This window comes from Verticillium nonalfalfae (assembly GCF_003724135.2).
Source record: "Verticillium nonalfalfae strain VnAa140/NRRL 66861 chromosome Unknown scaffold_15, whole genome shotgun sequence".
Classification (NCBI taxonomy): domain Eukaryota; kingdom Fungi; phylum Ascomycota; class Sordariomycetes; order Glomerellales; family Plectosphaerellaceae; genus Verticillium; species Verticillium nonalfalfae.
The window spans coordinates 277,657-301,304 of NW_021167240.1; the positions used below are offsets into that span (position 1 = coordinate 277,657).

The 23,648-nt window shown below is 57.9% G+C and overlaps 6 protein-coding genes across 6 annotated transcripts; 3 read left to right on the forward strand and 3 right to left on the reverse strand.

The window, feature by feature from the left end:
- Positions 1-346: 346 nt before the first annotated feature.
- D7B24_002206 (uncharacterized protein) lies at positions 347-1,798 on the forward strand (the record flags this gene model as incomplete). The annotated part of the gene is made up of 4 exons (XM_028636420.1): positions 347-594; positions 660-947; positions 1,044-1,521; positions 1,592-1,798. 4 exons carry the CDS (start codon positions 347-349, stop codon positions 1,796-1,798), a joined length of 1,221 nt encoding a protein of 406 aa, XP_028497754.1.
- Positions 1,799-2,331: 533 nt separating this feature from the next.
- On the forward strand, positions 2,332-3,126 carry D7B24_002207 (uncharacterized protein; the record flags this gene model as incomplete). Its single annotated transcript, XM_028636421.1, has 1 exon — positions 2,332-3,126. One exon carries the CDS (start codon positions 2,332-2,334, stop codon positions 3,124-3,126), a length of 795 nt encoding a protein of 264 aa, XP_028497755.1.
- Positions 3,127-3,629: 503 nt separating this feature from the next.
- On the reverse strand, positions 3,630-8,840 carry D7B24_002208 (uncharacterized protein; the record flags this gene model as incomplete). The annotated part of the gene is made up of 2 exons (XM_028636422.1): positions 3,630-8,667; positions 8,773-8,840. The coding sequence occupies 2 exons, from the start codon at positions 8,838-8,840 to the stop codon at positions 3,630-3,632; spliced, it is 5,106 nt and encodes a 1,701-aa protein (XP_028497756.1).
- Positions 8,841-12,217: 3,377 nt separating this feature from the next.
- On the reverse strand, positions 12,218-13,937 carry SEC61 (translocon subunit; the record flags this gene model as incomplete). Its single annotated transcript, XM_028636423.1, has 3 exons — positions 12,218-12,293; positions 12,358-13,702; positions 13,928-13,937. The coding sequence occupies 3 exons, from the start codon at positions 13,935-13,937 to the stop codon at positions 12,218-12,220; spliced, it is 1,431 nt and encodes a 476-aa protein (XP_028497757.1).
- A 698-nt stretch (positions 13,938-14,635) lies between these two features.
- Positions 14,636-16,114, forward strand: D7B24_002210 (uncharacterized protein; the record flags this gene model as incomplete). The annotated part of the gene is made up of 1 exon (XM_028636424.1): positions 14,636-16,114. The coding sequence occupies one exon, from the start codon at positions 14,636-14,638 to the stop codon at positions 16,112-16,114; it is 1,479 nt and encodes a 492-aa protein (XP_028497758.1).
- Positions 16,115-17,682: 1,568 nt separating this feature from the next.
- On the reverse strand, positions 17,683-20,194 carry D7B24_002211 (uncharacterized protein; the record flags this gene model as incomplete). Its single annotated transcript, XM_028636425.1, has 4 exons — positions 17,683-18,975; positions 19,031-19,501; positions 19,556-19,969; positions 20,048-20,194. 4 exons carry the CDS (start codon positions 20,192-20,194, stop codon positions 17,683-17,685), a joined length of 2,325 nt encoding a protein of 774 aa, XP_028497759.1.
- Positions 20,195-23,648: the final 3,454 nt, after the last annotated feature.

Here is a 23,648-nt window from a genome sequence, read left to right on the forward strand (position 1 = left end):
AGGCAATGGGAAGCACTCCCACATGGCCTCTTCCAAGAAGGGTAATCTTAACACTGCATTGCCTCTCATATGGACCAAGACCCCTCGTTGTACTTCGGCAACGATGAGGCTCCGGGTCTACTTTCCTCTATCATAAGAAACATATTTTGGCGAGCGATCGTTTGATTGAGCGACATTCTACATATTCGAGACAACCACTGAATACACCAGGCCTGTTCCACAACCGCAGCAGATTGACGGCCAGGGAAAGAAAACGGAATTGACGACAAGAAGCCGCTGACATCCGGAACGAATCAGGGCCGTTGGCGCTTCAAGAGCATAATACACAAGTCGATCGATCATCACAATGGCACCCGCGGTTCTTGAACCCGAGGTCGCGTGCTGTCTCCTTGTGAAGAACAGCAGCAAAGGCTTCACTAGTACCACCATCAAGGAGATCCCTGCTGTCAACGACGCCGAGGTCCTCCAGGCGCCGCTACCCAACCCTTCACTCCAAGTCACAGCCGACCACCGGATCAAGACTGTCGAGGCGCCAGTCCTCGCGCCGAAGAAGGGGGAGGTCCTGCTTCAGATCAAGGCAACGGGCGTGTGTGGGTGAGTTTGAACCCCCAAAAGCCACTCTTTTCTTTTCATCTCGGGACGTTTCCCTGACGAAGCAGCTCCGATATTCACTTCTGGAAATCCGGCCGCATCGGCACCCTTGTGGTCGAAGGCGACTGCATCCTCGGCCACGAGGCCGCCGGCGTCGTCATCCGTGTAGGAGAGGGCGTCACCAACTTTGTCCCCGGCGACCGCGTCGCAATCGAGCCCGGCGTTCCGTGCGGCGATTGTTTCCTCTGCCTCGAAGGCCGCTATAACCTCTGCGAGGACGTACAGTTCGCCGGCGTCTATCCTTACCACGGCACGCTGCAGCGCTACAAGACGCATCCCGCCAAGTGGCTCTACAAGTACGTCCTTCGTCCCGAAGCCATTGCGACATAGCTCTGTCTACATCTTGATCATGAAACCAGCTGTCGCAAATATTCACAAAGCTAACCTTCCAGGCTCCCCGACAACATATCCTACGCCCAAGGCGCCCTCCTTGAACCCCTCTCCGTCGTCCTGCACGGCATCCGTACCGCCGGCCTCGAGCTGGGCACCGGCGCCGTCATCTGCGGCGCCGGCCCCATCGGTCTCATCGCGCTCGCCGCCGCCCGCGCCTCAGGCGCCCACCCCCTCGTCATCACCGACATTGAACCTCTGCGCCTCGCCTTCGCCAAGGAGCTCGTGCCCGAGTGCCTCACCTACCGCGTCGACCCGAGTCTGGGCGCAGAGGGCAACGGGAGGGCGATCCGGGCGCTGTTCGGCACCGAGACGGCGGGGGAGTACGTCGCGCCGAGGACGGTGCTCGAGTGCACCGGGGTCGAGAGCAGCGTCTGCGCCGCGTCGTTTGCGGTGCGGAGGGGCGGCACGGTCATGGTCATTGGGGTGGGGAGGGAGGTGATGAACAATCTGCCTTTTATGCACATTTCGCTGTCCGAGGTGAGATTCCAACCCGGCTTGCTTGGGCCCCCGTGGCTGTCTAAATGGCTCTGTACTGACTGGTCGACAGATCAAGCTCGACTTTATCAACCGGTACAGGGATACGTGGGCGCCGGGCATCCAGTGCCTGAGCGGTGGGATATTGAAGTTGGACAAACTCATCTCGCATACGTTTCCGCTTGAAAAGGCGGAGGAGGCTCTGACGCTGTCCTCTGATGTGAGGAACGGGAGCATCAAGGTGCAGATTGTGGATGAGGTTGAGTCGCCGCTATTTTGAGAGCTGAAGTGCTTCAGAATGGACTTCATTTCGTTAGCAAAACATGATGAGGAACGATGTGCTACTCCTCTACGCAGCGACTTTGAGGCCAGCCGTCTTGAAAAGGGGTTTATGTGCGGTACTCCTCGATGTGACAGTTGGTACCAGCCAATACCGCCTGGAAGCTCGCTCTCGTTGAGTCTCGAACTCGCAGCTCATGATGAAGTTAACTGAAAGCTACAGTCATAAAGAGATCTGGAGGTCTCTTGGGGATATTCTGTAGACTAGACATCATGGTGGTAACCGTGGCCTCTTCCCCTGCGCAAGCTCTGACCTCGCCCCTTTGAATAAACTACAGAACCATAGCATGGTGTGTGAATCGCGCTTCCGACGGTATCATGCAGTGAACGAACAATGCAACTTGCAACTTCCAAATCCTCACTTAGCATGATAATCGCGATTCCCGAGAATCGCTCACCTGTGGCTATTCACAGCAACCGCTGAGCCTTCATGAGCTCATAAGCCTCTACTTCATGAGACAACCCGCTAACACAATGATCAATGAAATCCCTAGCCTTCAGCAACAGAAACTTGACCACACCATTCAGCGAAGCATCAGTATCCAACTTCAACATGGCAAACAACAAACACAAAGACGACCAAGTCCTATTGCCTCGGAAGGAGCGCGAAGTACGGCCCTCGCCACAATAATCAACCCTTCAAGCCATTTCTCCCGCCCGTCCTCCCACCATCAACACTCTCTCCATCAAGTTCGCAACTTCATTGCCACCAAACGCCTCGCACCACCTCCTCCCAACAGCCAGTCCAGCCCCCGTCTCCGACGTCCCCTACAAGCTCGAGCTCGACTTCCACATCCGCTACACCGCCACTCCCCACCCCATCGACATCCACCTCGCCATCCTCCCGCACCGCATCCCAGCACAGAGCCTCTTCCATCAGGTCCCCCCCCCAACCAGCCAGATCTACAGTCCTTCTCTCTCAACCAGCTCGCGCCCCTCTGCTACCGCGACCTCGCCCTCCACCCCTCCATCCGCGCCCTCGGCCGCCGCACCCTGGAACGCCTAACCCACCACATCCTCCTCTTCTGCGAGCGCCGCCTCACCCCCGTCCTCGCCGCGCTCGCCGGCGCGGGCCCCGTGATCTTGCAGCCGATCCCGCTGGTCACGAACGACGTGGCCGCGGAGGGGGAGGGGCTGGGCCACAGTTTCGTGCCCGGCAGGGGGATGCCGCGGGATCGTGTCACGGGGGGATCTGCAGCCCGTCATACCCTGTGCAGGGGACGGCTCGCTGGACATGGAGTTTTTCGAGCGCGTGTTTCGGGGGATTAGGGCGGATGGGACGATGAGCCGATTTCAGCCCGCTTGGCATGCAGGTATGGATCCGGATCATTCTTCATGAGCATCGCAGGGTAGTTCCGGGGGAGGTGCTAAGTGAATTAGCCGTTACGTGAGAACATGTCGAGAGCGATCGACCACCTGCCAACATGGTAGTGAAAGGCGAGTATCCCTCTGGCCACGGTTCCTGGCACGGGGGCCCGGGCAGCGAACTAGTCATGACGGTACGCAAATCAAGCTTTCACATGTCAGGACGAGCGTGAGGAAATCGTGAGAAGGAGCTTGGCCCTGGATTCTATCTATCATACCGCCCAGCCCCGTGCGGAACACCCATGATATGGACACGGCTAAACACCGTAGGAAAAGCTTCAAACAAGATAAGAACGACCTGTTCAAGCCATGCAAGGCCTTTTTTCATCGTACAAACGAAGACACTGCGTCCCCCCCTCTATTAGACACGTCATATTCGTAACGCCGCAATGCGTATAGCAAGCTTCTCACTGCTCCTCCTCATCGACATCTACGAGACGGCCCGAGTCCCACTTCTTCTTCGCCGCCTTTATGAGGAGGTCCAACTCGCCGCTCATGTCACACATGCTGCGGAAGCTGCCTTTCTCCTTGCGGATCAGCTCATAGGGGTGTCCGTACTCCACGACGGAACCCTTGTCGAGAACAAGGACCTTGTCATAGTCGACAATGGTCTGCAGGCGATGCGCAATGGTGATAATAGTACTCGTCAATTCGCGGATCGTCTCTTGAATCTTGGAGTCTGTTGCGTAGTCGATGGATGCAGTCGCCTCGTCCATGACCAGCACCGTGGGGTTCTTAAGAATAGCCCGTGCCAGGCAGAGCAGTTGCCTCTGACCTTGCGAGAGGTTGGATCCAGACTCGCTGACTGGAGAAGAGAGATCGAGGAAGATGTTCTTGTTGGTCGGTGCAATTGATGCGGCGGGGCTACGAACAGGGGCGCCGTCGCTCGAGATGGAAATGGTCGGTGTTCCGGGGTTCAGAGACGAGGCTGCGGGCGTCTGCGGCCTGGTCAAGGACTCGCTGGGGCCGATGAGCTGCACCTTGCGCAGAGCCTCAAAGATCTGCTCGTCGGCGTACGTGTCGAAGGGGTCAAGATTGGTGCGAATGGTACCCTGGAAGAGAGTCGGGTCCTGGGGCACGATAGTGATGGCCTCGCGAAGATCACGAAGGCCAATGAGACCAATATCGACATCGTCAATAAGAATCTTACCCGCGTCCGCCTCGAGCGCACGGAAGATGGCCAGAGCGAGCGAACTCTTGCCGGCGCCAGTACGGCCGACGATGCCGACCTTTTCCTTGGGGTTGATCTTGAAGCTGAGGTTGCGCAACACGGGGTCGAGTTCCTTGCGGTAAGCCGTCGTGTACCCGATGAACTCGATGGAGCCCTGGCTGGGCCAGTTGGCGGCGGGTCGATTCTTCTCGATGATGGGTTCCGCTTCTTGTTCGACGTCGAGATACTCCTTGATTCGCTCGACAGAGTTCATGTTCTGTTCGTTCAGAGCGTACAGTCGGACGAGCCACAGAACGTTCTCCGTGAAGCCAATGGCATAGCTGAGCGAGATACCAGCCGCACCAGGATCAATCTTGCCCAGGCTGAGAATGACAAAGACTCCCGCAAAGAAAGACACAAGATCGCCGAGGAGATCGGTGCGGAACGACAGCCAACGGTTGCAAGCCCACATGTAAATGAAAGGTCGCGACTGGGTGTTGATCTTGGTAAGGTTCTCCCGAATGAAGCGGCGCTCGTCGCCATAGGCACGGATCGTAGTCATGCCAGAAAGGGTCTCGCTGAACTGCTGGAAGAGAGGGCTCCGCTGGACGGCTTCCAGTCTCTTCAAATCGCGAGAGGCCCGGAGATAGAACGAGCCAACGAGCCAGTAGGCAATGGTGATGAAGACACCGGCAATGAGGAAACCGGGCGTGATGAAAGCAATGAGCGCGACAGTGACCACGATACCCAGAGCGCACCCAATGACGCCAATAGCGATGGGGGCGACTTCCTGGTCGACAGCCTCGAGGTCCTTGCTGAAACGGTTCATGAGCTGGCCGAGAGGGGTCACATCGAAGAACTTGAACTTGGCCCTCGACACGGCTTCCATGAGCGACGTGTGGATCTTCTTGGATGCCGTAAGAGAACCATAGAAGATCCAAATATCACGAATGAAGGCAGTCAAGGCGCCGAGAATGCCAATGACCGCGAGACCGGTGAGGTAGTATGCCACATTGACACCATGAGATGCCTCAATGCCGAAGGTCGTGGCGTTGCCGACAAAGCCATAGTGTGCAATGTGTGCAAAGTAGGTCGGCGACAGGCTCTGTTGGCTGTAGCTGTGGGACGCGGTGGAGAAGTCGATACGGTCGACTTCTTCGACAACATATTGATTGGCCCACTCTCGGACCCAAACGTTCGTGGCGACGCCTGAGACTTGCTGAAGACTGAACACAACGCCGGCGACGATCCAGAACCACCAGGGGCCCATCGAGCCAAGGTAGAGCTTAATGATCGGCCACTTGACAGCTCCGACGGCCTTGTTCTCGTCCATGGCGTCCTTCTGCTCCTTCTTCTTCGTAGGGTCTTTGGCAGGCGCACCATTTCCGTTCTCATCCCCGGGATTCACGACCGTCTCGGCGCTGTCTTCTCCGACGCTGGAGGGGACGCGGGACGGGATACGGGATGCGCAAGCAGTACCGGGGCGGGATCGCTGGACATCCTCGCCGAGCTTTCCGGCTTCGATGAGCTCACCGGCAGGGCCTTGGACTGCCACTCTTCCATTGTCCAGGACGACGACGAAGTTAGCAGAGGGCGCGCAGAGCTGGATGTTGTGAGTGACGAGAATGCACGTCCGGTTGAGCATGAGCGGGCCGTGGATGGCGTTGTTGAAGATCCACTGTGCGGTATGAGAGTCGACGGCGCTCAGACAGTCGTCGAGCAGAAGATGGCGGGAGTTCGAGTAGAGGGCACGCGCCAGTGAGATGCGCTGTTTCTGGCCGCCGGAAAGTGTGATGCCCTTCTCTCCGACAAGGGTTTCGTCGCCGTTGTCGAGAATCTCGAGGTCGCGTTCCAGAGCACAGGCAACAATGACATTCTTGTACCTCTCTTCGTCGAGATCGGCCGAGAAAAGAATGTTCTCTTTGATATTGGCATTGACCAACCAAGCGGACTGTGCAACATAGGCGATCGTATCGGCCAGTCCAGTCTCAGGATCAGGGCGGACGTCCTCTCGGCTGCGACCACCGGGACAGTATACCTTGCCGTCGACCAAGGTCATCTCACCAAGAAGAGCCATGAGCATGGAAGTTTTGCCAGATCCTGTCGGGCCGGCAATGATGTTGAGATGGCCAATCTTGAAGTCCACGTTCAGGTCGAGCAGGCGGAAGGCCATCGATCCATCTTGAGCAATGGTATCCTTGCCGCCCCAAATGAAGGTGGCATCCCTGAACCCGATGGTCTCTTTGCCATTTTCGTCCAGATTGTCAACGCCGAGCTGTTCATATTTCTCCGTCTCCTCTTCCATCAGGAACTCCTCGACACGGTCAAGAGATACCTTTGTCTCTTGCACGTGGGCGAACATGTCGCCGAACTGGTCGAGGGGCACACGGAGGAGCATAAAGAGCGAAATGGCAGTGAAGGCGACTGAGGGGTAGAGAGGCTTCTTCTCGACAGCAGTGTAGATGAGGAAGGAGAAGAACGTGATGAGAACAGGGACCGAGTTCCAAACGGCAACAGCGCATGACCAGATGACGAAGCGCGACCGCAGGGCCTGGAGCTCCGCAGCTCGCTTCTCATCGACGATCCTTCCGAATCGCTGCTCCCATGCGAAATACTTGATGATGCGAATGTTGTTGAGAATCTCGTTCGTCACGTTGATACGCTTGTCCGTAGCCTTGAGGATTTGCTTGGAAGTGTTGGTGAATCCGCGAGCAAAGCCATAGTTGACGGGGAGCAGCAACGCCATGACAACGAGTCCAGGAATGGCGCTCAGGCCCATCACCTGCCAAAGCAGAACAACTGAGATGACAAGCTGGGTCGGAGCGGAGGCGCAGAGGAAGTGGAGGTAGGCGGTAATCTCAGCAATCTTGAAGCTGTCGACCGACATGAGGTTGATGATGGTTCCAAGGTTTGCCTGTTCGTCGTCCGTCTTGGCCTCCTTCGGCGCACCAGCGGCGGACGCCTCGGCATCGGAGGCTGAGTCTTGCGACTTCTTCTTCTTGAGGCGCAGCTTTCGCTTAATCTTGTCCATGGTGCCCTCTTTGCCAGCATCGGCTTGATCCTTCTTCTCGCCAAGGACCTTTTCCGCGCCGGCCGCGGCCTTGCGCCGCAGCGCTTTGGCATAAATTTCACCGACGATGATGGCGCGGATACGAATGCAAATCTTTCGACCGATCCAAAGGGCCATCCCATCACCGAAGGAGCGAACAAGGTCGAGAATGGGCAGGAGAAGCACGTAAAGCCACAGCACGTTGATCGGCGCCTCGTCGGGTCTTTCGACATATTCGAGGATAGCCTTGAGCAGCAGTGTCGGAGCAAATGTGAAGACACCTCCAATGAAGGCAAGGAAGCACTGAAAAATGAGCTCGCCCTTGAAGTACTTGAGCAGATGCATGGCCAGCGAGGTCGTCCTCTTGAGAGTTCGGTAGTCGGCAAGGACGGCGGCAGCCTTCTCCTGGGGAACAAGGTTCCAGACGGCCTTCATCTCGATGGTCTCCTTGTACCCACGCCAGATCATGGGGTCGATCCAGGAGAAGGTGGCGAGCGACAGCAGGGAGGCCAGGGGCTCGCGCGAGGGCTCAACGCCGTCTTCCCACTCGAGCAAGACAGTTTTGTTGCCCTTCCTCGTGCTAATGGCCATGACGAAGAGGAATGTCGTCAGGGCAAACTCAACAACGACGAGGATTTGGATCAGGCGACTGCTCGGATGGATCAAGACGGAGCGGAAAATGAATGTGGTGAACAGCCACTGGCAGCCGTAGATGGAAGCGGTGTGGTTCCACAGGGTCGCGGGGACTCGCCATTGAGTGCTGGTGAGGGTGAGACGGAGCGTGGCAATGGCAAAGACGTAGAGCCACGCCACGAGACCAGCAACGGCAGACAGCTTTCCCTTCTCGCCGTAACCGCCAGTGACGATAGCAGTGATGTAGATGGCAATGAGTCCCACGATGGCAGCCTCTTCGACGAATACCGACAATTTCTGGGCATGGGGGCTGTCGGCCTGGACAATCGAGATGACGGAGCCGCGCGTTGTCGTCTTGACGAGCGAGAGACGGCCGCCGCCGTTGCGGTTCATGGTCAGAGGCTCGTCATTGTCGTCGCTGTCGTCGAGCTCGTCGGGTGGGAGATCGGTGTGATTCGCGGCCGTGTTGGCATGGTCATCGGCGGCGTTTGCGAGAGGTTCGTAGCCGCGCTTTCGAAGAGAGATGTGGGACGCTGCGCGCCAGGCGTACGGAAAGAGGAGAATGAGAAACGAGACAGCTATCGTGATTAATGGAAATAGTGCTTTGAGAAAACTGTTGGCGGTCTTTGTTTAGCCATTGACTTCCCGTATTTGCTGCTCTCCATGACGGGCCAAGCCGAGTTTGAGGGCAGCGCGCGCAGGCAGGGGAGGGACATACTCTTGCTGGAAGCAGAGGGAGAAATCATCAACCTGCCATATCGGCCAGCCGCACTGCGCGAAGCCCATGATCCGCTGCTATGTACGTTCGGTGACGGTGTCCGCGTCTGCGACGTGCCGGGGTGGGTAGCCTCGGTTCCGGGCAGTGTGCGCTCAACCCAACACCAGGAGGGCGGGGAAGGAGAATTGGGACGGCGCAGACAGATTGTGCTGTGTTGATGATCGACGATGACTTGTTGGTGAGGATCCGGTCGTGGGGACTGGTCGAGGACGGTCGAGGACGGTCGCCAATGGCCACAATCGTCAATGGTGATGGGCCGTCGCCGTTTGGTGAGTGGGCAAAAAAGAAGCAACAGACACGCAAGGCCACTCGAAATCCGAAAGTGGACAGCCTGGGAGGCAAAAGATGTAGGTTGCCAGGTGGAGTCGCGACTCGCGAGACTGTCGGGCCAGGGAATACTTTTGGAATTAGTCGTGGGCTCGTGACAGGGAAGAGGCGGTCACGTCAGGGCCGCTATCTGTATTTCGATTGTCTTAGTGTACACTGTGGCAGGAGGACTGGGCCTTGTTCTCGGGGCCCTGTCTGTGGGCGATTTTTCCTTTCGCGAGGGAGAGAAGGGTACGAAGGAAGAGACAGAGACAGACGCGAGGAGACTGAGCACAGAGGCGGAGGCGGAAGCAGATGCAGAGAAAGAGATCCAGATGATCGGGACTGCGAGGGCACCAGCACGTATGAGCAATGGAGGTCTTGAGTTCCACGGGACTGGCAAGCGCGGCGCCGGGCATGGGGGAGGGCCGTAGCAGGGCAGGTGCAGCTGGTGGAGCTTCATGACAGTAGGAAGCAGCAACCGACACCTGGAGAACTTGAAGCAGGCACGATCACCCCACTTGGATACCCTCGCCACTCCACCGTGCAATCCGCTCCTCCACAGCGTTTTACCCCACTGAAGAATTTCTTCGGCCCACGGTTTCCCCTCCGTCTGCCAAGTGCCCTCCGTCTGCGAAGGGCATCCGTCTGCGAAGGGCATCCGTCTGCGAAGGGCATCCGTCTGTTAAGGTGCTTACACACACACACACCCGATAGGCACGGGTTGCCGCCGTCTGCGAGTGAGGTTGCTTCGCAGCATCGCCAGACTCTATGATCCATGTCCACAGCGTCGATCAAGCCAGACCGCCATTGGGCTTTGCGGTCAGTCTTCTTCAGTGAAGAAGCTTTTCCAGCACTGCCTGCTCCTCTGCCCGGCCCTGCTCTCCTGGCCTCCCAACGTCGACCCCTTGCCCTGGCTCGTCCCGGCTAGCACCTCACGCCCTGCCACCCTGAGGTCCCGGGGCATCATTTCCCACCTCCCTCTGCGCGTCTAGTCACACCGCACACAACCCGTCCGTCCTGCTCTCGCACGCCGGGGGCACCGATGCAAGCCTCCTTGATACCAGAGGACCCAATGCGGGAACGCACCAACCAAAAGACTGCCGGCATTATCATGCCATACCGACCATCGCCCTGCCATACAAAAGCATGATGGAGCACATACACGGCGGAGGAACCCGCCCGTTCCATGATGTCAGCGTGAGACCGGGCCGCCGAGCTCTACCGTCCCAAACACTGGGCACCGGCTGCGCTAACGAACCGTCAACGCACATGGCGTTTGTGCGCACTACTGTGCGTGTTCCCTCCCAGCAGTGCCGTTCAACCACATCGCAGCGCGCCGCCTTCTGACGCACGCAATGCAGCTCCAGCCCTAGCACGCCTTTTTGACCCCATTGCCCACCCACGTATGTACAGTACGTAGTCTCCGCCGTGGGTGCCGAGCGAGTGACGGGGGGACGCAACTCCAACGCTACGCATCTCGATTGCGTCCATAGCTGCCTCACCCAGTGAGAGGAGTCTCTTCCGGGTGCTGAAGGCCTCTGCACAGGTTGTCTGCTCATCCATCCCTTCGATCAGATCAGATAACACGGTCCCCTCCGAGACCGGCACCGCCCCCAGCAACAGCTCGCCAACGAACCCCATTGGCCATGTGCCTCCATTATCAGATGCTGCTGACTCTCCAGAGAGCAAATGAGCAGCTGAGCAGCACAGCACCAGTAGCACAGCATCGGAACCAAGCACGAAGGAGACAGTCTGACACCCGCCCACCCGCCCCTGCGGTGTCACCCACCACAGAAACGAAGGCATCCGGGCATGTGCCTGTCTCGGTCCGCGCGCGCGCGCCGCCCTCTCGGCCCTGCGGGGAGGAGAATGGAAGGGGCACGCAAGCCAAACCTCTGCTGTTCCCTGTACTGTACATCGAGCACCGCGGCGGTGAGACACTGACAGAAACTCTGATCGTCCCTGCAACGCTGTAGTTCGTCTGTCTCTTTCGGGAAGGCTTTCAACAGCGTCTCGCTCGGAAGATAGGGTAGCAGCCGACTCCACTACACAAGCCCCGGTCAAGTGACGGCGGATGTATGCAGCAACCGGCCCTCCCAAGACCATCACGCTCGTCCGATTTGACGCAGTATCCGCTCCTGCCGAATCGCTAAACGGCCGATTGGTCGTGGCAGCGTCGCACGAACCCTACTGTCGATGGCCGACTCTGGGGGGGTTCGGGGAGAGGTACATGGAGAGGGACGCCGCGACCCGCTGGCATGTCACGGCCCATTCCAGGGACGACGCGCGCGCCGATCGGGGCGCGGGTTTCCCCTGTCTTGTCTCTGGGCCCAAGGGATGGGGATTTCTCCTTGTGTATGGGTCTACTCACGCAAAAGACGCGTCCGATGCTAGACTCGCGGTAAATATGGATATTTCAAAATGAACATACATGCCCTTCTGCGGATGGGTGGCTCACACCATCGACCGATCGCGATCGAGTCGACCTCACTGACGCGACACGAGCCAGATGATCCGCTGTTCCGCGAGATACGGTTCTGAATCCTGTACGGATTCCAAGTAGCGGTTCGAAGGATTTAGGGTGGTTGGAGACAGCTCGTTGAGCGTTCACTCATAGCAGTGTCCTTTATTGCACTCCTCATTGGTCACCCAAGGATGGCCCAACTCGCAGCTGCCAGACAACAAAAAAGCGGTGCACGACAGAAATCACAGACACGATCAGGCCAATGCGCTTAAAATTTGATTGCATACACCTTTCTTTGGTACACTCCCGCCAGTCTCCTCACGCGTCGAGACTGTCAGGACCAAAAACATCATGCTCGCTGCCGATGCACAGCGATGCCGCTACCTCTGGGGACCCTTGTACCTCGAAGCTCATTTTTTTTTCGATCGAGGCAGTAGTAAAGCGACGCCATAAATGAAAAGACTCAATATGACTTCTTTTTTATCTTTCCTTGATATTACACAATGGGCCCGCCGGGTCTCTCACGCGGCGGCCCGAAGCCTCCGTAGACAAAGGAAGAGGCTTCGTGGTGTCGAGGAGGTTAATTTCCTGAACCTGAGCTGATGTACACATCTAGCCCATGATCATGCCCTTCATGCCCGAAAGGTCACCCTCCTTGGCGGCGATCTCGAAGTAGCCGTAGATGATGCTGTGAGAGGTCGAGTTAGTGGATGAAACATGGTGGGAGGCATCGTTTCGGGTGATGGACTTACGTGACAGCCAGAAGGGTACCGGTACCGGAGCCGAGGGCGCCCATGAGGTCACTGGCGACAGAGAGAGCACCAATGCAGGCACCGCCGAAGGCGGCGGCGGTGGGGATGATGCGCTTGAGCTCCTTGTACATGGACTGGTCACGGTGACCGGCCATGACGAGACCCTGGTCCTTGAGCTGCTTGGCGACATCGCGGGGGCTGGAACCAGACACCTCGATCCAGGTCTTGGAGAAGACGGCGCAGGCAGTCAGCATGTAGGCGATGTAGACGACCGTGTGGATAGGGTCAATCAGAGCGTCCTTCATGTTGAGGGGGGGGGACATGTAGTAGGCAAGACCGGAAATGGCAGACAGCTGCGAGGTGCCCTCCTTGGCCTCCCAGACACCGAAGAGACGGACGAGGAGGTTGTCAGAGAAGCGGGAGTAGAGCATCTGGCTGATGAGGAAGACGTTGGAGGACAGAGCCGACTGCAGCATGATGGGCATGTTGGAGGTGTAGAACAGGCGGACGGGGTACGAGCCGCGAGCACCACGCTGGCGCGAGGACTTGACGGGGATCTCGACGCGGAAGCCCTGGAGGTAGATGACGGCGCCAAACACGGCCAGAGTGGCAAGGAGGTTCATAATGTTGGGGAGGTTCTGCCTGTAGAAAGCCTCCTGCAGAGCACGCTGCTTGTTGGGCCAGGTGAGGAGCAGGTGGAAGAGGGCGATGACGGCGCCCTCAAACTCGGGACCACGGCCGGTGTTGATGGTCGTGGGGGAGAAGGCCTTCCACATGATGGACTCGCAAATGTTGGTGGCGATGAAGAGCGAGATGCCGGAGCCGAGGCCGTATCCCTTCTGCAGGAGCTCGTCGAGGAGAATGACAATCATGCCGGCGACGACGAGCTGGAGGATGAGCAGGAAGACGATACCGGCACCGAGGTCGGAGGGCGGGCCGTAGAGGCCAGAGAAGACGTAGACGGTGGCGGTACCGGCGGACAGGACGAAAGCGAGGAGCTTCTGGGCGGTCTGGTACAGCTCGCGGTCGGACTTGAGGTCAAGGTTGACGTCGATCATGTGGGTGCCGGCGAGGAGCTGGAAGACCATGCCGGAGGAGATGATGGGGGTGATACCGAGCTCCATGAGGGTACCGCGGTTACTCGCCATGACCATACGCAGCCAGTATAGGGGGTCGGAGTTGTCCGAGGAGACAATGCCGTAGAGGGGCATCTGGCTCATGATGAGGAAGATGAGGAGGGTCAGGGCCGTCCACATCAGCTTCTGGTTGAAGGGAATCTTGGTCTCCGGCTGCTGAACCTCAGGGAGGAACGGCACGAAGGGCTTGACCAGGTCAAGGAAGCGCACTGTCGCGTCGGGTCAGCATGGTGCGCTCTCAGGTGTGCGATGCGGCTTCGCAGCTCTGTCTGGAAAGCTCAACGGCCAATTCGAGCAAGCGGAGCACCGCATTCGATGCAGGCTGGTCGAGGTCGATGTGGCGAGAGGAAACGATGCGGCGCGTGGGCACAGCTTTTCGGGGGGGGGGAGCAGGAGAAGCAGCTCGGACGAAGCTGTCGGGAGAAAGTACTCACAGGAACTCATGATGGCGGCTGTTCAGAAGGAAAAACACAAAAGGGGTTCCAATTCGCCCAGCAGATGGGATAGAAGAAGAAGAAGAAGCTGAGCGGCGATGGCCCAGAAGATGTCGTGAGGAGCGGATTCGGGGGGGGGGAAGGGGGGAGGGGGATATTAAGGAGGGAAGAAGCTTGGTGAGAGTCGAGCTTGATGGATTGGGGGAATGGAAGGGGAAGGGGTGGGTGGAAGCCAAAAGAGGGTCGTGGCTCGAATCGGCCCTGCGATCTGGCTTCAAAACTCCAAATTGTCTATGTGTCCAGAGGTGCTTGGGTGTGGGGAGGGCACGTGACCTCGCGGTCCTCCAATGTCCAGCCCAATATCCCCCCCCAAGTGCCCGCTGGAAGGTCCCCTGAAAGGCCCCTGTACGAGTAGGAGACCCTAACCCGCAACCGTCCTTCCCCCGGACCCGCTCTTTTTTTCCCGTCTCGGTTGCAGTGCTGTGTCTGACTGTTGTCTGTCAGGGTCCTTCCTGTTCTCGTACTTTGTGAGCATTCCAGCCTTCTCATGGTGAAGCTATCCCCAGGCACCCGCTTCTTCTCGCTTCGTTGGGCTTCGCATCCTCTCCTGCCACGTTGCTGTTTCTGCTTTGAGGTTATCTGTCATACTTCGAGCCCTCGCCTGCCGTCTCCCACCCGCTGCCAACCCCACCTTACAACCATCGTCGCATGCTCAAGGTTGTCTCCCGCCATGCTCGCACAATGGGCACGATGACCCCGAGATCCCCGCCCAAGGAACCCCTCGTGGTCATCCTGGGCTCGACCGGCACCGGCAAGTCCGACCTCGCCGTCGAGCTCGCGACGCGCTTCCGCGGCGAGGTCATCAACGCCGACGCCATGCAGCTGTACCAAGGCCTCCCCGTCATCACCAACAAGATGACGACGGTCGAGCGACGCGGCATCCCCCACCACCTCCTCGACCACATCCCCCTCGACGAGCCGGCCTGGATCGTCGGCGATTTCAAGCGCGAGGCCAACAAAGTCATACGCGAGATCCGCAGCAGGGGCAACCTCCCCATCGTCGTCGGCGGCACGCATTACTACACCAACGCGCTGCTGTTCGAGGACATTTTCGTCGGGCCCGACCACAATGACGACGGAGAGGCTACCACCGCCGCCGACGAAGCCACTACCTCCGACGCCGGCCGCTTCCCGATCCTCGACGAGCCGACAGAGGTCATCCTAGCCAAGCTACGCGACGTCGACCCCGTCATGGCCGACAAGTGGCATCCCAACGACCGGCGCAAGATCTCGCGCTCGCTGCAGATCTACCTCAGCCACGGGCGGCCGGCGTCGGAGATCTACGCCGAGCAGAAGCGCCGCACCGTCGCCACCGCCGCCGCCGCCCAGACGGCGCCCCGCGGGCCCTGGGAGAATCTCCTCTTCTGGGTCTACTCGGAGCCCGAGGTGCTCAAGCCGCGCCTCGACAGGCGCGTGGACAAGATGCTGGACGTCGGCCTCATGGACGAGGTGCTGCAGATGCAGAACCACGTGCGGGCCAAGGAGGCGTCGGGCGAGGAGGTGGACTACACAAAGGGCATCTGGCAGTCGATCGGTTTTAAGGAGTTTCAGCCATACCTCCACGCCGCCGCCGCGACGCCCGCCGACCCAGAAGTCGAGAAGCGCAAGGCGCAGGGCCTCGAGGACATGAAGGCGTCAACGCGGCGCTACGCCAAGTCGCAGGTCCGCTGGATCACGACAAAGGTCGTGCCGCGCCTGCAAGAGCAGCCCGGCGCCATGGACAGCCTCTTCCTCCTCGACAGCACAGACGTGGCGCAGTGGGCCGCCAACGTTGCCGAGCCCGCTGCCGCCATCGCGCGACAGTTCCTCGGCGGCGAGCCCACGCCTGAGCCGGTCGGCCTGTCGCCGCTGGCGCGCAAGGTCCTCGAGGCAGAGACGGCAGGGCGCACGCCGTGTCAGAAGACGTGCCAGCTGTGCCAGGTCACCTGCACGACGGAGCAGGACTGGGAGAAGCACATGCGCAGCAAGAGGCACCATGCCATCGCGCGCAGGACGAAGAGACGGGCCCTCGTCGTGGTCGAGCCAGAGGCAAGGCCGGGAAAGGAGGCAGAGGTAGCCATAGCCGCCGAGTCTAGGGACTCGAGCCCCGAGATAGGGTTGAGTGCATTTGACTTGCCTGCGCCGTGATGTAGCCGATCCAGAAGGTCGCCAATAGAGTGCGTCGTCTTTGGTACATCATGCTGGTGCTGAGGTTCGACAGGCGACTAGAGTCTTCGTCCTCGACATGTGGCTTTCGGTTCCAGCGCTTTCGTCTTCGTCTGCTGCCTCCGAGCATGGTGCCATCTCATGTCAACATGCCATCCTTCAAAGTATATCTCGAAAGACAACATGACCAGCGCGGCTGCCCCTTGCGAAACCGAATAAGAACACGACCGAGATGGGACGAACTCGGTCGCGAAAGCGAGGCTCCATCGTGAAGTACTGCCCCAAAGCGCCACGAACGCCAGTCCCGTATGCAGTGCGCATCAGACCACGACAACCTGCAGCGCCGATTGACATCTGTACAATTCAAGCTGGATGGGAGCCCCCAAGCCAACCGCGATCAGATCATCCATCCCCCAGCAGCCAGGAAACTGCAACAGCACAGTCCTAAAGAAAAAAAACCCCCAGTTCATCATCGCCAATCGTGCCAACAACCCCAGTCAATCAAGCCCTCTCTTCCTCATTTTGCCGCCCTCACCTGACCACCCTCTCTCCCGGCACCCGGCCCCTTGCTGCCCACCCCTCCCTCATCCCCCATTCTCCCGTCACATCCAGAACTGCAAGCCCACAAGGCCGCCGTGCCGCCCGCCCGCATATTGGAGCCCCCCGGTCCCATCCCATCTTCCGGGTGGGTTTTCCCCGGAACCAACTCCCGTTAAATGCATGCTCGTTATAGAGGCAGAGCCGTCTCGCTTCCTTTAAAAAAAAAAAAAAATACTCATGCAATTCCCCACAACGGCATACCGGCTGGTACAAACGGGCGCGATGCAGTTGTTCTCGGCAGATATACGCGGCTCTGTCCCGAGGGTATGATGGGAAACAAAAACAAACTGCTGGCGAGAAAAGGCGGGGGGGGAGGTTACTTTGTGTCGGCCGTGCCGTCGCAACAAACCAATGCGACGAGACGGGCTCCTTGGCCTTTCCGGCGTGTGCGGTGTCCGAGCTGCCCGAAAGGGCCAAGAAAAGAGGCGGGTAGACTCCACTACGTCACTCTTCTTCGCCTTTCTTCTCGCGTCAATCTCTTCTTCAAGAAAGCCGAACCCGAATACGCCCGACGATCGTTTGGATGGAAAAGGGGAGCTGCCCGTGGCGGCGAGAAGCAGTTGAATTTCGAGCATGAGATCTGCGTGTGTATTCACGGCCTCTTGCCTATTGCCAAACGCAATAAAAATGCCAGTCCCATTTCTACTACCAATCGTGGGGTCGAAAAGACAAGCATCGTAAACGCAGACGGGAATAAAAAGCCAAAAACTGAAAACCCAATAGAGGAGAGGTTGGTCTCACTGTACACCGCGCCAGTGTCGCCCGTCATCGCTGAAACTTTCCCGTTGTCTCTTATCCGTAAAGTGTGCATCTCCCGTCTATGTCCCATCATGAACCCCCCCTCATCGTACAGCTTCACCAGCCAGCGTGAGCAATGCTCTTTCGCAACGTCAGTGGCCACCTCTCGACGCCCAGTCTCCAGAGCTCATGAACCGCCATGTCGTGCCCGTTCACCACCGTGGTGGTGGCGGCTGTGTTCCAAAATTTCCAAAGCTCGAAAAAACGCCCGATGCTGTCCCGGGTTGCGATGTTGTTGGTCCAGACGACCCAAGGTTGCCATTGGCGACAACGCCCATGTCACCCCACATGTCCCAGTCCAGCGCCGAGTTGTCGAAAAAGTTGCCCAAAAAGTCCAATTGCCCATCAGTATGCGGCGCGCCCCCATTGTTCAGGTGCGGCATCTCCATGTGGCCCGGCTGTGCGGGGCTGGGGCCGTTGCTCGACGCCCCTGAGCTCGGTTGAGGGACCCTGTCCTGAAGCTTGGGAACGCAGACAGGCACGTCAAAGGGAATACACATGGACGTGAGAGCGCGCTCGCGCTTGGCCCACGCCCTGACGATGAAGGCCGCGAGCTCCGAGTATTGCTTTTGCGACATGTCCCAGAGCTCCTCGTGGTACATGTACACCTTGTCAATGACGTGCCACATGCGGTCCGCGAGGGAGCCCGTCTGGCGGCGCTGGTAGAGCTGGCCGACGAGGAACGCGAATACTTCAAACTGAAAGTGGAGCTTGTGGAACCAAAGGAAGCTTTGGTTGTCTTGCAGCTCATAGTATGTCAAGTTGTGCTCCTGGTGGAAGAGAGAGATGCGGAAAATGTTGTCTTGGACGTTAAACACCTCGGAGCCCCATTCTGGCGTTTCACGCATCGGAATGAGCATGTGGCGGATCTTGTCGAGAATCATGGGGCGAAGACGGCTGGACATGAGGTGTGTCGGTCCGGCTGAAATATCGAGATAACGCTGTTCAATGGCAATGAGCCGCTCTTCGAGCCCGTCAATCATGGCATTGTATTTGTCGAGAGAGGCCCGAATCGAGTCACCAGGGGCGGTGCCAGGTTCCGGACCTTGGCCGAGCAGGACGACTTCCTCAAAGTCGGGGAGGCGGTTCTGCGAAATGAACTTGCCAATTTCGTAAAGGAGGATGCAGAAAATCATTTCGGTCGGGCCCTCGCGTGGTTGAAGTGGTTCTGTCGAGCCAGGGAACAGGTCCGCATCGTTGACGTTGGAAGGAATCTTGGTATCCCAGCCCCATGGCAGTAGGGTGTCGTTGAATCCAGAGACTAGTGCAAACTTGGAGTCAAGCATGAGAATCTGCCACCAAACCCTCCTTCGTGTTTCGATCTCGAACGCAGTCAGGTTCAGAGTTTCGCCGTCACGATGAAGGCCCATTTTGTGAGCGATGCGAATGAGAACGCCGCTGAGGACCCAGGCTGCGTGTCGGTTGTATCGACCCTGGAGGGAAATCTGCAGAGGGCGAGAGATTAGAATCCGGGAGGGCCACAAACACATGTTCACTCACCAGGTACAGAACGAGAGCCTGCAATGTGGTCATGTCGTAGTTCTTCAGGAAGTTAACCCGCGTCAGTGCCGATTTAACGCCAATGGTAAACTTTTTGATCGCTTCATTTCTGGACATGTCTAGCATTTGCCTCGACTCCGTCTCGGACATTGTGATGGTGGATATCAGATAGATCGAGAAGAGCAGGGCTTGAATGTTGTTGGCGACATTGCGGTGATTGGCAGCTGCCTCAACAACAATGGGTTGTAATGTCGGAACATGTACGAGCTTGGAGAGTGGGTTGACTCGCTCGAGGAATACCTGCCAGAGGCGAAAGATCTGAACCGGCGAAGGTACAACGTCCTCGAGATCAATAGAAGCAAAGTCGTTGAGTAAAAGGTCAACATTGTCATCGGGCGTTGGAGCATCAGAGGCGAAAGGGCTCGCCTCGTCCATTGCCTCGGCATCAACGATGGCTCGCATGGCGGCAACCTAGATGGTGTGAGCAGGTGCACATCAGCGCCATGTGTGAAATTGGCGACTCACATTCTCATGGATAATAGTCCACATGTGACTGTCCATGAACTTGACGCTGCCATCTTCGACGACAAGCTTGCCAGACGGCTTCCATGGCTTCGGTGATTTGTCTTCTGCTGGAGTGGGTGCAGACGGCAGGAGGTTGTAGCCAGGTGTGGGCGACGCAGCAGCCGAAGACATCGACTGCGCCGTAGCCATGGATATAGGTCCTGGGGTGTAGGGGAGCTGGCTGGGGGCAAGAACAGACGAAGCGGGCGTTCCGGGGTTGGGGGATGGATTGATGCCGTCAGGTAGCGGACCGGATGTATTGGCGTACTGCTTCAGCAAAGCCTCACAGCGTGCAAGTCTCTCTTGCAGATCTTGGTTGGGCCGCCTCCGCTTACGGACGGGAGCAGGAGTGGACGGTGTGCATGGGACGTTGGCCTAGGAATGTCAATATTGGGGCACGTGGTAAGAGTGAGAGGGGATTGGCACGACGTATACACGTGTAAGACGACGTACCTTGAGACAGTTTGAACACGGGGTATTGCGATCGCACTTGATTTTGCGGTGCTGGCACAAGACGCAAGCCAGGACTCGAGGGATCTTCGAGTTGTGGTGGCCGTTTGACTGGCCGCCACCCTGCTGGCTGGGAGTGCTGTCGCTCATGGTGATGACTATGAGTCGACGGCACAAGTGGTCTGGCTATCAACTACCTGTTCGTGACGTATGGGCGGCGTCACCAAGCCGGTGCGAATAAAATAGAGTCAAGTCTGGTAGTTCCAAGGCCGGGGATGGCGGGAAGATGAAAAGGACAGCCTGAGGCCCTTGAAACTTGAGTTCGTGGGGTTGAGCGGCACTGGGCGAATTGAGCCTCGCTTCGCGGTGTTTTCCTCGTCGCAATGAGGGGCGAGTGCGGGTTCCTACGTAGGATGGCCTTACTGGGCTATGAACTGCAACTGCAAGATGAGTCAAGTTCAGCACAGCAGTCGCAGGTTTTGTCGCATGCAACGTAGGGAGGTGCCTGAAGAAGAGCCAAGCAGGCGGCCGCCAACCGGGGGGTCGGTGTTGTTGTGTGAAGATGAGGAACACGTAAGACGATAGGGACCTGGGTCGCTGTGGAAGGGTAAGTGAAATGAGAGGTGGGTGGCTGAGTTGAAAAGACGGGCGCGAGGTCAGAGGCGCCCTGTGGTCGAGGTCAGCGTCAGGCTGAACAGGAGACGACGGCAGGAGAAAAATAAGGCAGTCAAGTGTTAAGGTCTAATGGAGAGCCCAGAGTCCGGACTTTAGAGACCTGGAAGCGCAGTCCGTCAGGCCGAGGAGCTGATGAAGAGAAGGGGGCGGCGCAGAATGGAAGGGTAGCAGTCGTCTTCTCTCAGGTTCCAATTGTACTGCTATGCATCCGGGAGGGAGAGGCGCCGGGACGATGGGGATTGTGAACGCACAAGTATCGTGTTTTGGGTCGCTACGCTTTGCGAAGCTTTCGGCCAGCGGGACTTGTGACCAGGCGTTCCCTAGCACTGGGGGCTTTGACTGGGTCGGGCGCCTTGCGTTGAGCAGGGTGCGATGTGACGGACAGCACGTGAATGTGGTAGAAGTGGAAAACTGCGGAGGAGGAGAAAGTGGTAGTCGGCAGGGATGGAGGGATCGTTGTTCCGGCAATCCCGCGCGCGTGGATAGCGGGTGGGTGGTGGGCGTTGAGGCTGCTGACAACGTGCTAGCTCGAAAGTCTTGTGTGGTGGGTGCGGTGCAACGTCGAGTTTAGTAGGATGGCTTTGATCGGCTTGGTAATAAGGATGGAAGAAGGGATGCGCTTCCTACGCCTAGTTGGGTTGGGGGGGCGCGGAGAGAATGACGGCGTCGGCGGACTTTTGCGGAAAGGAACAAAGAGACGTGCGGCGACTCGATTCTAGATCAACAAATTGTATCTGCACTGTCGACACGAGATCGCTTTTTTCTTCCCTCTGGCCCGGTTGAATTTGCCAACAGCCGGAGCACCGTGGTGAATCTGGCAAGCGACAGCTAGGTTGGGTTGAGGTTGCGAGAGACGAAGAGACCAAGCTGCTCGGGTTGCCGGCCGGGTCCGTGACTCCCCCAGCAGGTACTGTACGCCGAGTCGTCTGTTCGTAATCGTACCTACAGCGCGCGTACGTAGGGAGCTCTCAGATCACCAGGTGGGCTGGGTCGAGACGGGCAGGCTGGCGCAGGCCAATGCCGTGGGCCACCGGGGAGAGGGAGAAGGGTCTAAGGGGACTGGAGGGGTCAGACTGTGACGACATCAGCGGGTTGTGGGCGGGCTACTGCAACCTGGTATCGACAAGAAACACTAGCCCTGAAGAGCCTGTCACCAGCAGCATTCGGCCCTGGGCTTTGGAACCCTGGTCTGGGCCCTCTCTCTGCCTGGGTTCAGGGGTGGCTTTGAGGGGGGGGGCCGGGCCTCTGGTTTTGACGTTAGGAGGGGTCAACCTGGCGCACTCGATGTGTAGCTTGCTACGTTTTGCAGCGACGTCTTATCGTACGACACCTTGGGCCATCGAATGGATGATGGGCGAGGATACTGGCAGAGGCGACTCTGGTGGTAGGGGCGAAAGGTTATGGTCGATCTCGGTATGTGGGAAAGACGACAGACAGAGGAGTGTGGTGGGTGAAGTGGGGTGGGTTCTCCTGGTGGCTGCCAGCTGGCCCTGGATAGGACGCGCAGGGCGGGCAGGATAGGTTGGATGGCTCTTGGCCTGGTCGATTCGGGACGATTTGGCCATCTGCCTTGCCGGCTTGCGCTGTCGAGCAGTTGCGTTTTTACGATGGCTGCGTCGCTACTTCCCCACCGGCATGACTGGCTTAGCCGCTTCCGCCCTAGCGGCGAAAGAGTCACGCCGAGTGGGGTCGATGCCCGATAGACGACTCGTTATGCTTTGTTACATCGAGGGCGGGGTCGATGAACTGTTTGCCTCTCTAACCGGGTCTCCCGGGTCACTGCAGTCAGTGCTGCTCGGCATATGGGAGCTGCTCACTACATGCAATCTTCAACATCATCACATATGGCCGCCTATGAGTTCTGTCTCCCAGACCGACCTCGGGTTTTTTTGAAACGAGTCTGTCTTTCCGAATCACACAGCTATATGGCATTACTCGCTCCAGATTAGGTCCCTGGCACTCCACGGGTCTTCCGCTTGACACTCTATCACCAAGGACCTACCAAAACCTCCTCAGTCGGACATGTCCTTCCAATACCGGGTTCATCATGACTTGACATGAAGATGATGCATGTCATCAGAGGCGGCACGTTTGGTTCTGGCGAGGTAAAACGTGTGCCCACCAATCATGAAGCACCACCATTAACTCGGATAAAAGGAAAAGTAATCCGAGAGACAATGGAACACAGACCTAACAGCAACCCTCAAGACTGCATGGCAACCGGACAAGATTGCCTCTGACTTTTCCTCTGGGATTGCTCAGCGTTCAGTACGAGGCCACGATATTCCTGCGTTAGTAGACCTGCCGGCACAAAGCTTCATGGCACACGGCCTATCTTCTGGGTCATGTATTTCTCGTCAGCCCGCCAGAAAATGGTCCAGAAGCTTGAAACAGGACTTTCCGAAGCTTCAAGTGCTGCCATACCTAAAACGCCCTTACACAGGCAGCCACATCATTCTCAGCACCCTGCTCTCAATGTACTCAACAGCTTTGTAGGGCAGAAAGTACGTGAAAATCACGCTTGCCCAGTCGTTGCACAACGTCTCCTACTCAGAAGACATGTTGTACATACGTACGTGGAAATCGAACAACGGCGCCAGCAGCCGATAATCCCAGAAAGATCAGCCAACAAAACAACCCCTTCCTGTCTCAACCTCGGTCTCAGAGCAAGCTGAGAAGAAGCACATCACGCAGACCCAGACAGCCCAACCACGAGACAGCAAATCAATCGCCCACACATACACCCCTTCTCTCAAACCTATCGCTCGACAAGCTCGGTAATGGACATCCCAAAAGGCAGCTGCACACTGAATCTGCCCAATGCGGCGCATCGCATACAGGGACACGACGCGCTGCCGTTGCCCTCTCGCAGCACGAGTCCAGCGGTACCCCACACCAGGCCGGGGTCTAGACACGTTACGGGGCCCGC